The 15,969-nt window shown below is 36.8% G+C and overlaps 1 protein-coding gene across 2 annotated transcripts in view; it reads left to right on the forward strand.

Moving 5' to 3' along the window:
* The window catches only part of LOC117963575 (myosin-IIIb-like), a 47,502-nt gene that overhangs the window by 18,147 nt on the left and 13,386 nt on the right, over positions 1-15,969 (forward strand). For both annotated transcript variants that reach the window (XM_058991512.1, XM_058991516.1), the window contains exons 7-17: positions 901-1,003; positions 1,095-1,220; positions 4,749-4,857; positions 5,425-5,541; positions 7,794-7,894; positions 9,688-9,774; positions 9,938-10,003; positions 10,324-10,437; positions 13,932-14,043; positions 14,362-14,408; positions 14,876-14,941. In XM_058991512.1, coding sequence (XP_058847495.1) covers positions 901-1,003; positions 1,095-1,220; positions 4,749-4,857; positions 5,425-5,541; positions 7,794-7,894; positions 9,688-9,774; positions 9,938-10,003; positions 10,324-10,437; positions 13,932-14,043; positions 14,362-14,408; positions 14,876-14,941 — 1,048 coding nt within the window. The remainder of the gene's footprint in view (positions 1-900; positions 1,004-1,094; positions 1,221-4,748; positions 4,858-5,424; positions 5,542-7,793; positions 7,895-9,687; positions 9,775-9,937; positions 10,004-10,323; positions 10,438-13,931; positions 14,044-14,361; positions 14,409-14,875; positions 14,942-15,969) is intronic.

The raw sequence follows: 15,969 nt of genomic DNA on the forward strand, positions 1-15,969 counted from the left end.
ATAGTTTTTATATGTAGAGAAAACATATAATTGCAGATCCACCAAGCAAATGAAGCTACTACACTGCACATGGTTATAACCTTGAATAAGTCCAGAGTAACCTCTTTTTTTTATGTTCTTCCCTCTCGTCAATAAAACATACTGTATTGTATTACCTCATATCTTTTAAATAGAAAACCGGCCTGATGGAAACAGAGCATTATGTTTTGATAAATGCTCTTATGATTTGTACAGGCACTAATATAAACTACTAGGTGTGCTGATTAGTCATATTTTCAGAGTAATTGCTTTTAAGACGTATTTGTCATAAGGTATTAAATAAATCAAAACACGCCTATTTATTCATGCGTTGATTTCAAAACAAGAAAAGCTGCCCTCCCTATACAATTGAATAGCAATCAAGGGCAATTAACTTTCACACTGAGTTTTAAAAGCTGGTTGTAACCCAGTGTTCCTGTCCATCCTGGATGCTGACACTTTTACCTCAGTACTTCGGCCGTAAAGTGGCAAGGAAAGTATTTTGCAAAACTAGCCAATGCAACTGATTCATCGTGTAAACACAAGCTAACACTGGAAACTGGGATATGTATTTCTGTGTCAAGTTTAATAACACCTTGCCCAGGACTACAATACCTCAATTCACCGCAGAGATCATGCATTTCTAATTAAAGTAAATTTAAAAAAAAAAGGATTTCATATCAAAAGGCAGGCAAGACAGCTCGCTCAAAGTATAAGTTAGTTTTAGTTGGAGGGACTGGATTGTTTTTGTTGAGGAATTAACATGTTTTGTTTAATTTAATTAATACCTAAAAACTTAATTTCTTAAAGGCAATTACTTGGAAAATACATGTTTCGGCACACCCCTGATAACTATTGCTACTGTTCTAATTTTTATTACAGATACATTAATGGCAAATATGGTTCCCCTGAAATGGTCAACAAATGGAGTACCAAGTACAATGAGGTGTGCAATGCCATGGATATGGTTGGGTTTGAAGAACAGGTGCGTGGTTTTGTCTTCTCACTTCTGGGAATACTGGGAACAGTTGTTTCGGATAGTCATTCATCCCTTTGTATTTTCACACGTCTTTCAGGAGCAAGTGGACATGAAGACAATCCTTGCTGGAATCCTGTCCCTTGGCAATATTAAGTTTGAACCACAGGAAACTGGGATCCTGAAAGCGACAGAGCAGTCCAATGGCTGGCTCAAAGCTGCTGCAGTGAGTATTGTGCTCCAACAAGCTGTTTTGTGTTTTCCTTAAGTTTACTAATCTAAAACATCTACCAATTTAAAACAAGAACCATAAACGGAAAAGGTGTGCTTCACATTTAAACAATTGTGTACATAGATGACTCCATGCAAAATACAGGTGTACCTGTAATCTAGTGTTGAGCGATTTATCACTTTTACAAGTCGATTTCGATCATATTCCGAAAAGGGCTTGTAACCAGAGGGTCCCCGGTTCAAATCCCACCTCAGCCACTGACTCATTGTGTGACCCTGAGCAAGTCACTTAACCTCCTTGTGCTCTGTCTTTCGGGTGAGACGTAGTTATAAGTGACTCTGCAGCTGATGCATAGTTCACACACCCTAGTCTCTGTAAGTCACCTTGGATAAAGGCGTCTGCTAAATAAACAAATAATAATAATAATATTTGATATTTGAAAATAATCCTGATTTTTACGATTATTGATTATTCTAATAACAGCATTCTTCGGGGAAAAAAGTCACAAAAAGGTTCCTGATTTAAATGTTTTTTACAGTATGCATTATATTGAAGTCACTACTAAAGCAGCATAACCAATATATAAACGCACAGAAACTACATTTTTAAATAAAGAAGAAAAGCACACACAATCTGACAAAGCACTCTCTTGCTCTCAACTGCCTGAAATCTTCTCTTCAGCTCTTTTGAATCCCTAACTCTTTAGGGTTGATAATGCTGCAGAACAGAAAATAATAATAATAATACATGGCTAGAAGTTTATTAACTCATTAAATATAATGTACTACAAGAAAGAATGGCAACCTGAAACTAAATATTATGAAAATAATTGTCTGTAATTAATAATTACAATTATTTTTATAATCTTTTGTTTCAGGTTGCCATTCTTTGTTCTATTACTTTTCATTTTAATAATATTAAATTAAACGTAAAACAAGAAATAGTAATTTGAAACATTTTTGTTTATTTAAAAAAATAATAATAATAATAATAATTTATTAACCTGTCTTGCTGACTAAACTAAAATGAGAAAGAGTCAACAATAACAGATACATACAAGTGTAACTAGACAATAACTTTGGGTAGCTCACTTATAAATACATATTTATATCAACATCCATGAACCTTTGCTTTGGTTTCAAGGGTGATTGATCTGACATGGACTGACCCTATATCTATGTAATTGAATATCCTCCGCTTTTCTCTTGCGGAACGAAATGTCATTAATAAGGTGACTGATAAATGTGTAAAGAAAATGCAAATAGTTTGTATTTATGAACTTACAGTATTTCAACACTCGCTCGCCTTCTTTCTCTGACAAGTATTTATAACGAAGAGTTCTGCTACGCTACGCTCCCTGTATGTTTTTGTTCATGACGCCGTTTTGTATGCATTATGGGAGCTTTACAGGAGGGTGGGTCTCGAGGTTCCCTTGACTACAGATCCCAGAGTGAGAGCAGCTTCAGTGACTGCCTGACGTGAACCGCTGGAATTGAAAGTGGCTGAGATGCGGAAGTAACTTTTATGATGAGTGACCATAAAGAAGACGTGAAGTTTTATAGTCTAATAATCGATCAGAATTGTGCAGTTTATTAATCGTTCGAAGTCGGTTTCGGTGTTTAATTTAATGATCGGAAATTAACTGTATTTTCGATTAATCGCTCATCGCTACTGTATTCCCATATGGTAAGTTTTGAAGTAATGTAGGCAGTTGCCCTTTCAAGTCCAGAAGAAAACACGCATAGAAATAGTATGGAAAATGGGTTATCAACTTCAGACATGCAGCAAAAGAACTGGCCCCATTGTATGATGATACAAAAGACAATCTACTGCTAACCTTTAAGATTTGACTGCAGCTCCCAGGGATGGGTTCCGCGGTGCTGTTTTTAGTGCTTGGCTTTCATTGCTGATATTTTAAAACCATTTAAATCAGGCATGATGCTGATCACTGTTAAATATCTTTTGGCCAGGCTTAGTTACATCTGGTGGCAGTTGATAAGCTATATGTGTTTGCTGAAGGGAATTTGTGCTATATTTGGAATCAGTAATGAGCTTTCAATAGCAATAGCAATTGTTTATTAAACATAAATAACTGTTGCCTGCCTTCTTGCTAATCTCTTGCTAGCTATGTAGTGGTCATAGAATAGCTGAGGTTACCACATGTGAGTGTGCAAGGAAACTTCCTGTGTCGTTTCTACACCCATTTGTTTTTGCCATGGAAATGACACTGTAGGTTGGAGGAAACGCAGCTGACTGATCAGTTTTTACTTTCTCCTGCACAACATGATAAACGAGAAATGTGTTTAAAAATGTATCAGAAATGGGAGTGGAAAGGCAATGCCATATAATGCATGCAGTTCAATTTTAAACTATTCATTTTAAGATGCATGTAAAAATGTAGTTCACACAAATACATACTGTATTTTGTCAATACATATATAGTTACAGCCCTCAAAGAGCTGCAGCTCTCTCTGATCTAGTTACCAAGCAGTATCACCAGGACCCAGTAGATGATTATTTATAGAAAGCAGAGCTGGTTACAGCAGTGCAACTTTGCATAGTGGCAAAAACAAACTCAGAATAGTCATACTGAAATTTAAAAATGTCCATTACGTCTGTTCACACTTTTTTCTTTAAAAAATGTACTTTAAGTCATTTGAAAGTCAAAGCAAAAGAATTTACAGTTTCAGCTTTTGAGGGATACAGTATTTAATATCGAAGGACATTTCAAGGTGCAATCGCTTTCACCGGTCTCACTTCCCACAAGACAGTAAGAATTCTCCTCACTGAGCACAATAGCAAAATAAACTTACCATTTGTGAGGCAATGTCACCAACAACCCCCCCACATGCTTTGACTTTTGGGTCTGTATAGTTGGTACACAGTTAGATTAAATTCTATGTGCACAGTTATATTCTTTTCAGTACAGTTCCCTTTCAGGTGATGTTCAACATGAACTGTTTCTGTTCCACATTATTTTTACTCACTGACCATATTTTTTAAACAGACCAATTGCTTTCAGACAACTTTCTTTACAAGCTCTCTTCTGTCCCAGAGTTTCATCACAAGTGGTGTGCAATACAAATTAACCCTTTTATTATTATTATTATTATTTATTTCTTAGCAGACGCCCTTATCCAGGGCGACTTACAATTGTTACAAGATATCACATTATACATTATTTCACATTATACAGATATCACATTATTTTTACATACAATTACCCATTTATACAGTTGGGTTTTTACTGGAGCAATCTAGGTAAAGTACCTTGCTCAAGGGTACAACAGCAGTGTCCCCCACTGGGGATTGAACCCACAACCCTCCGGTCAAGAGTCCAGAGCCCTAACCTTTCAGTGCCACACGGTTTTTAACCTCCGGATATATCAATTGCACAATTTTTTCTCATTACTTGTCATATTTAGAAACCATTTGTTCTGATAAAGTATTGCTACTGGCATTCTTAGTTTTTGTTCACAGAAATTCCCATTTCTAAGTTTCTTCTGCCTTTCTCTTCTGTAGGGCCAGTTTGGTGTACAAGAGGAGGAGTTGGTGAAATGTTTAATTTGTACTACATCAGTGACTCGAGGTGAATCCATTAAGAGGAACCACAGTCAGCAGCAAGCAGAAGGTAAGAATAAGTAACACTGTTATGAGATAGTATAGATTGTGTGCTAGATTCCGAGAGCTCTTTACTTCAAATAATATACCTCGAAACATTTCATTTAGTATTACATTGATCAAATAGCCAAGTCCAGGTCTTTTATCCTATATTGTCATTATCACATTTCTTTGAGAAACATTTCTTCTTTTTTTAAAACAATTTTGGGGTGAAAAGTAAAAAGAATATCATGTCACCCCCACCCCCTATTTCAAACACATGGTTCAATTCAAGTGGTGCCCCTTATAAGAAGATGGTTCAATATATACACTCCCCACACAATTCATTCTCACTGGAACCATCTAGGAATCTGAAAGTGTTTTTGAGAGCCACTGTTTTTACACAACGGTGCAGTGGAACTATGGGAGTGCTGTCGATTTGGGTACCTTTCTTTGAGTTCACAGCAGAATATAAGATGCATTTCCACTGTGCAGTAATAACTTTACTCATTCCTTGAGCCCCTAATGTACACATCCTAAGCTTTTAAAGCACTGATCTCATTTAATAGTGATGTTTTTTTAATGTATTCTATTTCAGATGCAAGAGACTCCATAGCAAAAGTAGCGTATGGTCGAGTGTTCGGTTGGATTGTCAGCAAAATTAATGAACTTCTCGCCCCCAACGTGGACTTGAATGAAGAACATCAAGAAATTGGTATGTTTTTAATATCACAAATCTTGTGTCTTTAAAGGTAATTCTGAGGATGGAGACTGAACCATGCATACTATTTTATAGGCAAGCATGTTAATAGTGACAAATATACAGTGCCTTGCATAAGGATTCACCCCCCTTGGACTTTTTCCACATTTTGTAGTGTTACAATCTGGAATTGAACTGGATTTAATTGGGATTTTTACCATTTGATTTACACAACATACTTAACACTTTGAAGGTGCAAAATATTTTTTATTGCGACACAAAAGTTAATTAAACAAAAAAAAAAAGACATTTGTTGGTTGCATAAGTATTCACCCCCCTGAGTCAATACTTGGTAGAAGCACCTTTGGCAGCAATTACAGCTGTGAGTCTTTTTGGGTAAGTCTCTACCAGCTTTGCACATCTGGATCCTGCAATTTTTGCCCATTCTTCTTGGCAAAATTGCTCGAGCTCTGTCAAGTTGGATGGGGACCGTTGGTGAACAGCAATTTTCAAGTCTTGCCACAGATTCTCAATCGGATTGAGGTCTGGGCTTTGACTGGGCCATTCTAAGACATTCAGGTTCTTGTTTTTAAACCACTCCAGTGTAGCTTTGGCTATGTATTTAGGGTCATTGTCCTGCCTTAAAGTGAACCTCCGCCCCAGTACCAGGTCTCTTGCAGACTGAAACAGAATTTCCCTGTATTTGGCTCCATCCATCTTGCCCTCAATCCTGACCAGTTTCCCAGTCCCTGCCGATGAAAAGCATCCCCATAACATGATGCTGCCACCACCATGCTTCACCGTGGGGATGGTGTTCTCAGGGTGATGAGCAGTGTTGGGGCCAAAAAGTTCAATTTTGGTCTCATCAGACCAGAGAACCTTTTTCCACATGTTTGCTGTGTCTCCCACATGCATTTTGGCAAAATCCAAACGGGATTTGATATGGGTTTTTTTCATCAATGGCTTTCTTCTCGCCACTCTTCCATAAAGCCCAGCTTTGTGGAGCGTCCAGGTTATAGTTGTCCCATGGACGGTTTCTCCCATCTCCGCTGTGGATCTCTCCAGCTCCTTCAGAGTTACCATTGACCTCTTGGTTGCTTCTCTGACTAATGCCCTCCTTACCTGGTCACTGAGTTTTGGTGGACGGCCTTCTCTAGGCAGAGTCGCAGATGTGCCATATTCTTTCCATTTTTTAATAATGGATTTAAGGGTGCTCCGGGGGATGTTCAAAGTTTGGGATATTTTTTTTATAACCCAACCCTGATTTGGTGCTTCTCCAGAACTTTATCCTGGACTTGTTTTGATAGCTCCTTGGTCTTCATGATGCTGTTTGTTTAGATATGCTCTCTAACAAACTCTGGGGCCTTCCAGAAACAGGTGTATTTAATCTGAGATCATGTGACACTTTAATTGCACACAGGTGGACTCCATTCAACTAATTATGTGACTTCTGAAGGCAATTGGTTGCACCAGAGCTTATTTAGGGGTGTCACAGCAAAGGGGGTGAATACTTATGAAATCAAGACTTTTCAGTTTTTTATTTGTAAATAATTTTGAAAAATATGTAGAGTTTTTTCCCCACTTCGACATTATGGACTATTTTGTTTAGATCAGTGACAAAAAATCCTAATTAAATCCATTTTAATTCCAGGTTGTAACACTACAAAATGTGGAAAAGTCCAAGGGGGGTGAATACTTATGCAAGGCACTGTATACAATTATAACCTGAGATCACTTGGATATAAAAAAAAACACCCATTTCTAGAGGTAATTTAAGGTCTGACTATAGTGGCCATATTTCTGATAAACCAAATAAACCAACTGAATTACTTTCTTCCAGGAAGCGTATTTCATTTGACATATTTTGGCCGTTGTGTGGGCTGTTTTTTATTTTATTTTTTTAATTTATTTTAAATGGCACATTAACTAGGTAATACATATGCCGCCTTTTTATGTAGATTTCTATTTCAAGTGTGATTCTCTTAACTTGTCTCAACTGTGACCGCTGCTGGTACATTTAATATTAACCTGTTTATACTGTGGTTCGTCAAACTTGAAGTCATTTCTTTAAATGGAATACAGGCAATGATTAGTATTTTGTCCATATCTTTATTGAGTTGAAATTCAGTTTAAACCATGGAAAAACAAAGTCCTCATTATTGGTGGGGATGTGAAATGAATTTTAGAAGACATTTTATTGGGTATTAAAGACTATGCTGTTTGCCATGGCATAGTTGTTGGTTGTGACAATTTGTGTTTTTATGCAGGTATTTTGGATATTTTTGGATTTGAGAATTTTGCTGTGAACAGATATGAACAGCTCTGTATAAACCTTGCCAATGAACAACTGCAGTATTTCTTCAATCATGTAAGTACTGTAACGATCCGTTAGAGCATTCTATGTAACCATGAAATTTCATATGCTGCATCCAAAGTTAATGATCAGGCAGCTACGTTTATACATGGTTTAGCTTTCTATATGTCTTGATGGACATGAATTCTTCCTGTTCAGCAAATTTTAAAACTGTAATTGTTTGCATGTACTTTTCCGCGTTTCCGGTTTTACCGAAAAATGACAGGATTTATTATTTTTTTTAACAGGATGTTGGGTTTTTACTGATTTTCTACCCAATTTTTGTCTATTTTTCAATATTTCCCTGGTACTATTTTCTAGGAAATACACAATATTTTGATTTAAATGCTGTTCTATTTTCTCCGATATTGTAATAAACAGCCCTACACTGTATCCTAGGATACAGCAGACATTTAGACGTCAGAGGATCAAATACGTTCAAACTCTGTCACTTCACAAACACATTATCACCTGATAACCTGAGCTGAGGTATGTATTGGTTACTTCGTGCGACAGTACTGTCTGTCCATCAGCTAAAACACTGCCTAACGCCGACAATCTTAATCGTAAATATTTGACAGAAAATGGCAATGCTTTAGTTGGTAAACTTCTAGAATGCATTGATGGAAATGTCCAGTGTGATTTGACGCGTCTCCCGATGGCTTGCACCGCCTAGTTCTGTCAATTTTCTTTTCTTATGATTTCAAGGTGAATAAACCTGGCTTGTTTTGTGCTGATGTCATGTTCATATCGTCTGTAGCTATTTCCGTCAGCACAGCGATTGCCCAAACGTTCGCAAAGTACCAGCTAACTTGGGGAAAATGTGCCTTCGACTTGCACAGATTCTGCTTCATCATACATGCCAGAGACATTAAACCTAATAAGAAACCAGAACTGCTACGCATCATATATATTTTTTTATTATTATTTAAAATATCCCTATTTACATGCTATTGGAGTCCTGGATAGAGAAGTAGCAGAATGTTTTGGAAGTAACAATTATCCCTCAATAAAATATTTTATTAAACATTATAACCATATTTAACTGAATGTGAAGAAAAAAAGAACACAGAATTTATTTCACATGATTTTCCAAAGTTCTCTGTTTCCCTTTTCATCCCACCCTCAAATAAACTACAATATCAAAGTTCCAAGCAGCAGTTCAAAAGAAATCCCACACAGACCACTTGGCTAGATAATTAAGGTTTGCAAACCAGTAAGAATAATAAAAAAAAAAAATAACAATTAGAGAACTTTATTATTGCCAGACAAAATGCATGACGGGCGTTCATAAGCAGACGAAGTAACAAACAGCCACATCTGCGGGAAGGTTTCACTTCCGCAAGGGACATTACTATTTATTCTGTTTAGCCATATTTCTGTTGATCTGAGACGCACCATGAGCCAGATTGCTGCAGGGCTGGCATGGAGTGATGAAGAAACATTTGCTCTAATCAACATTTGGGCCGACAGTTCAATCCAGAGAAGCTTGGGTGGAAGCGTCTGTAACAAGCATGGCACCTTGAAAGGCTGAACAGATGAAATGGTGCTCATGTGAGCATTGCATACACACATTGTGTACTTGCTTTTGTCATCCAGGTCGACCCTACTTCTTCAAAAAGCAGTGTGAAATCATAGCCGACCTGCATGACAACGGGTCGCGACCCGGGTAGAGCATGCCAGTGTGGAAGGGCTCTATTAAAATATTCCATCCCTGGAAAGGCATTGTGTACTGTGATCCCAATTGATATTTACCATCTGCAAAAGTTTCTCTGTATAATAACGCACACATTTTAACTTTTCCACAGCACATCTTTTTGATGGAGCAGAAGGAATATAAAGAGGAGGGCATTAAATGGGAAACAATTACATTTAAGGACAACAAACCCATCTTGGTAAGAACACACCTTTTTTATTTTTTTAGATAACATTCATCTAGACATTGCCCCATTACCTAGTGAATAGCTGTGTGTTCCATTTGTGGCTTTGATCTGTAACAGTAAGTTTGATGCATTTTAATCTGATAAAGTGGTTAACGCTGGACTGCTTTATTCACAGGACCTTTTCTTGGCCAAGCCTTTTGGAATCTTCTCACTGTTGGATGAGCAAAGTGCATTTCCTAAAGTAAGTGTTTTCACCCATTCCATTGTTAATGTGTATTATAACTGCCACATTTTATATAGATTTATTTTATTTATTTATTTTTTTACTCCATTTCAGCATTATCATACTTAAAAACAATAGACACAAAATGTTAAATAGGTTAGTAATTTGTTTGCCAATAACATACCTAGCATACAGCGCTTAATTTATTTTAAGAAAGTATACTGATCTAAACTATGGTGCCACCGTGTGGTTAAAACATAGGAGCACCATGTGAATAAACTACAAAGTAGTGTTATTGTTTTATAACCTGAAATCGCAACTCTTTTTTTTTTTTGTAGGCAACTGACACTAACTTTGTTGACAAACTCAACAGCAATTTTAAGGGAAAACCACACTTTGAAATTGTTAGGAGTCACAACCCTATGTTTACTGTTGTACATTATGCTGGAAAGGTATGTATCTTCCCTTATCCATGTGTGCCAAATGTGAGCTTCTATATAAACTGTCTGCCATATAAACTACAATGGTTTGGTTAAAATATCTTACTCAAGTCAGGGGGCATAATTATTTTTACTATAGGTGTAACGTATGATAATGCATATCATGTAGTTCTTAAATGACATTTTTGTGGAAGTTCTTCTTTCCCAATTTCAGGCTTCATATAATAATGAAATACATATTTCAATATACTGTACAAAGGCAAGCGGCCATTTAATAATGATTTATAGATAGTGATATACCAGACAAATACAGATATACCAGTAACTGCATTATTTTCATAAGGATAACATTTTACAAATTATGGTACTACTGATGCATTGAACCAAAACAGCCATTATTCAAATTAAATCCAAGCCAGTATGAAAAATGTATTTTGCAGTTTGTAGCCTATTTTGTGTTTCTTTTGCTTGTTTTTAGTTTTTTGCAAAAATAAATAGTATATCCTTTTTTTTTTTTTTTTTGTACTGAGCTTAGCTCGCAAGGACTACTTGAAAGCTGTGTCTGGTTAACTTTGCAGACTTCAAAGACAATACAGTTGCATTTTTCATAGGTTGTTAAATATACTTTATATGCCTTTTAGTAACTTCAAGGTTAAAATGAATAAAGATAACCACACTTGTGCACTGATTTTGCTGTTACTCTGCGGGAACAACATCTGGCATGTGGTTTTCTGGCTCAAACAGACTTGTTTTTCTTAACATTTTTTAAACTGTACAGTACAGGACTGAGTAGGCAGCCAAACAAGGCTGACATTTCATCATCGGGTGCATGCAACCACATTTCAACAAATGCAGCCTGCAATGTTTGTGTAGAATGATACTGCTGCAGAAGTTAGACACATCGTACTCTCTCATGCCATTGTACCTGTTAAACACCTTCCAAATGGTCACTCACTGTTATTTATTTTCCCTGACCATTGTCAGAGTGAATAAAGTCTTTGTCTGCTTACTGGAGAGTCCACCTCTCTTCACAGGGAAGTGTCTTCAGCAAAGAAAGTACTTTCACTGAGACAGATAGGCAACATGATTTTTTTGATGCTTGTGTGTGGTAGGGTCAGGAATGTGAGTGAAACATTCAATCAGATTGTGCATTATAAGGAGTACCATTTCCAGAAGTGCACAAACCAATAGTACTATATAATTGTAGAACCACTATGGTGACCTGGCTATGTAACCCACTATCCAGAGGTACTGAACAGACTGCAGTGCTTTCAGACACTTAATAGTGAAGTATCAAAAATATGTTGAGAAATTCAGCGGCACTGTGTAGTAAATAAATCGTGTCATAGTTGTTGTAGAGAATCAATAAATAAATATGTATCTTATTCAGTTATTCTTGGATAGGGAATAAAAGCCAACTGAAGGTACAGCACATATTATAGCAGGCTGTGTGGCCCGGTGGTTAAAGAAAAGGGCTTGTAACCAGGAGGTCCCTGGTTCAAATCCCACCTTAGCCACTGACTCATTGTGTGACCCTGAGCAAGTCACTTCACCTCCTTGTGCTCCGTCTTTCGGGTGAGACGTAGTTGTAAGTGACTCTGCAGCTGATGCACTGTTCACACACCCTAGTCTCTGTAAGTTGCCTTGGATAAAGGCGTAAGCTAAATTAAATAAATGAAAATATTATTATACCGACTGATGTAAAATTAGCCATTAGGTAAAACTACTGTGTCCATGTGTCTTAAATGGTACGATTTAAAGAGAATTCTTGACCACAGCAGCAATATTTGTAGTTGAAGGTGTAATAACAAGGCTAATAATAATCATTATCTTTCTCATTTTACACCCTAATGTTTTAGCTGCCGTTACAGATTACATGTATTTTCCAAACTTTATCACTTTGAGTGAACCATTTTTTTTTCCCCCCTCCATTTTTTAAATTTTTGGTTTAAAATGCTGACCTGTCTTGAGCAGTAATGTAAATCCTTTATGCCTAATCTGAACACTCCTGATGTGGTAGCTACAGTAGGAGACTGTGGAATGGTCTGTTTTTCATAGAAAACAAAAAAAACAAGTGTAAATTTAAATTTTTAAAAAGCTGTTCTTAGTTATGACATCAAGCATTTTGGTCAGTATTTCTTTTGACTGATATTGCATATGAGTTTAAGGATGTTTACTGTGCCTATGACCTGGGAATGTGTTTGTTATAGTTTTAGTCCTATGTAAATTAGAAATTCAAATGCTTTCGATTACGAAAAGGTAAACAAACTTCAAAGTTGTAACACGTAACAGGTTACTGATTATTTGGGACCTCAATTACATGGCTTTAGAGCAGGGCTTCTCAAATTCAGTCCTGGGGACCCCCTGTGGCTGCTGGTTTTCATTCCAACCAAGCTCTCAGTTACTTAACTAGACCCCTAATTGAACAAATAATTTGCTTAATTTTTACTTGTTTTCAGCTCTTAAACATTTTGCAGTTCAAGTTATTTATCAAATGTTATAGCTAACTTGAAATATGGAACTGTTCAAGAGCTGAAAACAAGTAAATAGGTCTTATTAAGCAAATGACTAGTTCAATTAAGGGTCTAGTTTAGTAATTGAGAGCTCGGTTGGAATGAAAACCAGCAGCCACAGGGGGTTCCCAGGGCTGAGTTTGAGAAGCCCTGCTGTAGAGGAACCAGTTTTTAAAAAATGCCTTCACTTTTGCTATTGTGGTGTTTTGATACACTATCCCCAACATGGTAAAGCCTGGATGGGTTATCATCGGTTATCATGTATGTGGCTGCCGGCATCAAAATTACAATATATGCAAAGAAAAAAAGGTTGTAACTATTCTCGGGTTCCAAGAGGAGTAACACTGGAGAATGAATAATGTGAGGGATCTCGGGTTTCCTCTTTGCAGATACCAGATCATCTGCTCCTAACAGTAGTATCCTTCTGTGGTCTCAGGAATGCGTTTGCATTATAAATCTTGCTCTATTTCATTGCCTTAAAATCATTAAGACCCTTTCATTGACTTCATTTTAAACCACCTAGTGCATTTCAAGACTGTGCAGGTCCCTTCATTATAAGGATAGTGTGGGTTCTAGTGCTTTAATTGTATTTTGACTATAAAAGTACTGTATGTACATTTAGACACATTGAATAGACCCTATTGCCTTTTATATGGATTTATGAAATGTATTTAAAAGCAAGAGCAATTGGGAACCAGCAGAACGAGTTCCAGCTTTATGCTTTGATTTGGTCAGCCACTCAACCATAAAGATATGTTTTATGGGAATGTGTGTTCTTTCTTTTTTATCCATTAACAAAGACTTTTTTGTTTAGTACAAAAAGCAGTGGTCATGGATTTTTTTTTTTTACGTTGATAGCGTGGTGAGTTATGTCTGTACCCGGTCAACAAAAAAGCCCTGCGACATAATCTGGATTCCGTCTCCAGGTGTTTTTGCTTGAGATCTGTTCTGTGTTGTAAATCAGAGTTGAATATTTTCTTTTTTCCCCTCCAGGTTCAGTACAACGCCAGTGGGTTCTTGGAGAAGAACAGGGACACAATACCAGCTAATATCCGAGGGTTATTCATCAACAGTGTGACCCCACTGCTCAGTGTGCTCTTTGCAGGTAAACAGGAGGAGTGAGGAATGGGGAAATATCCTGGATACTGAGAGGGCGGGGGACCCAAAAATCACCTGTACCAAATATTAATCGCGTGTGTGTGTGTGTGTGTGTGTGTGTGTGTGTGTGTGTGTGTGCAGGTTGGTTTTTTTTGGTATTTGTTCATCAGTCAGTTTTAGTTCTTTCAGTTCTGGATTTGTTTTTAGTTATATTTGTAGTTCTTATGCTTGCTGGTTTAATGTAAATTCACCCTTTTCGAGTTTAGATATGTAATAATTCCTTGGTGCCTACTATTAATAATTGTTGTTTAAATTTGAATTTCAGCCACAATATCCAGAACAGGCACGTTAATTCCACAACTCAGAGCCAAGGTAATTCATTTATTTCACTTTGTTTTGTTTTGTTTTTTTCAATCATAACACCATGGTAAAGGCCAAGGAATACCAGGCTAATTCTGTTTTCAATGTTTCTATGATAGCAATAGAACCAATGATCGAATATGGATAGACTTTTGTATAGTTGGGTACAGGATTAGATCCTATTGCATTTTACTGAATCTGTGAAACCATTTAAAAAGCAGGGACATTTTCTCACAAGGAGCTCTCTTTCCAAAGGCCTGTAAGGCATTTTAAAGGAATGTCAAACATTAAATGCTAAAAAGACATAAACCAATGATACTATTGATAGAGCTTTTTAATCAAAATTGTTAGAACTTGGTAGCATCAGTTTGGCTTGAAAAGGTATAGGAAACAGGTTTCTACCTAAGTCTGTATTTGTTTTGAAATTGTATGCAATGGTTAAACCCAAAGTGATTTTTGCATCCTTGCATGCATTCAAGCTCTCACAAGCTGTTGAAGACAACTTCAACTCAACCAGAAAACAGTCGGTGGGAGCGCAGTTTAAGGTAAGCAAGCTACTCTTAATGATGCACACAAATGATTATTTCTGTTTTGGATGTGGGCGTGATGCTCAACACCGCTTACTAAATGTTCAGGAGCAGATCTAGATACAGATCTTGAAGGAAAGCTGTACTTTTCCTGTGTTGACAGATGTGGCAACTTTAATAAGCAATTCAGAGAATGCACAAAGATAAATAAATACATTCCGTAAGCTGTGTGCACTGACTCCAGTTTTAACAGGCTTTTTTATGTTGATGGTTTGAAACTTGGTTAAAAACTTTTCTTTTTATCCATGTTTAGTTGAAAATGTATATTAATAATATATTAATTTCTGTTAAGAAATGAATAATAAACTAGGCAGAACACAAGTCTGAATGTTCAAGTTTTACTGCACTTTGCATTCTGGAGTATCCGTCAAAGTAATGGCATCAAGTGAAATTTTTTTCACAGACCTCATTTCACTTTTATTTTAGTGGATCGATCAATAAATAGGTCATGGGTAAAATCACCAGCTGAATGAATATGTAGTTTAAGAGCTGCATTGAATGTCCAAACAACTGTGGATCTTAATAAAGTACCCCACTATCTACAGTTAGTTCTGCATCGCCCATCTGCTCAAATTGTACAATTTATAGGAAATAAATTAATTAATAAAATCTGCAGACACAGAACAAAAAAGCTTTTTCATGGGTAAAAAAACTAAAGGCTGCTAATCTGACAGCACTGGGATTACTTTCTCAAGGATCTATTTTTTTAGAATTGTTAAATAATCTTGCCCCTGGGCTTGAATGGGTTGTAAATTATTATTGTTATTTTTTATTATTTGTTTATTTAGCAGACGCCTTTATCCAAGGCGATTTACAGAGACTAGGGTGTGTGAACTGTGCATCCGCTGCAGAGTCACTTACAACTACGTCTCACCCGAAAGACAGAGCACACGGAGGTTAAGTGACTTGCTCAGGGTCACACAATGAGTCAGTGGCTGAGGTGGGATTTGAACCGGGGACCTCCTGGTTACAAGCCTGTTTCTTTA

This window comes from Acipenser ruthenus, chromosome 2 (assembly GCF_902713425.1).
Source record: "Acipenser ruthenus chromosome 2, fAciRut3.2 maternal haplotype, whole genome shotgun sequence".
Lineage (NCBI taxonomy): Eukaryota > Metazoa > Chordata > Actinopteri > Acipenseriformes > Acipenseridae > Acipenser > Acipenser ruthenus.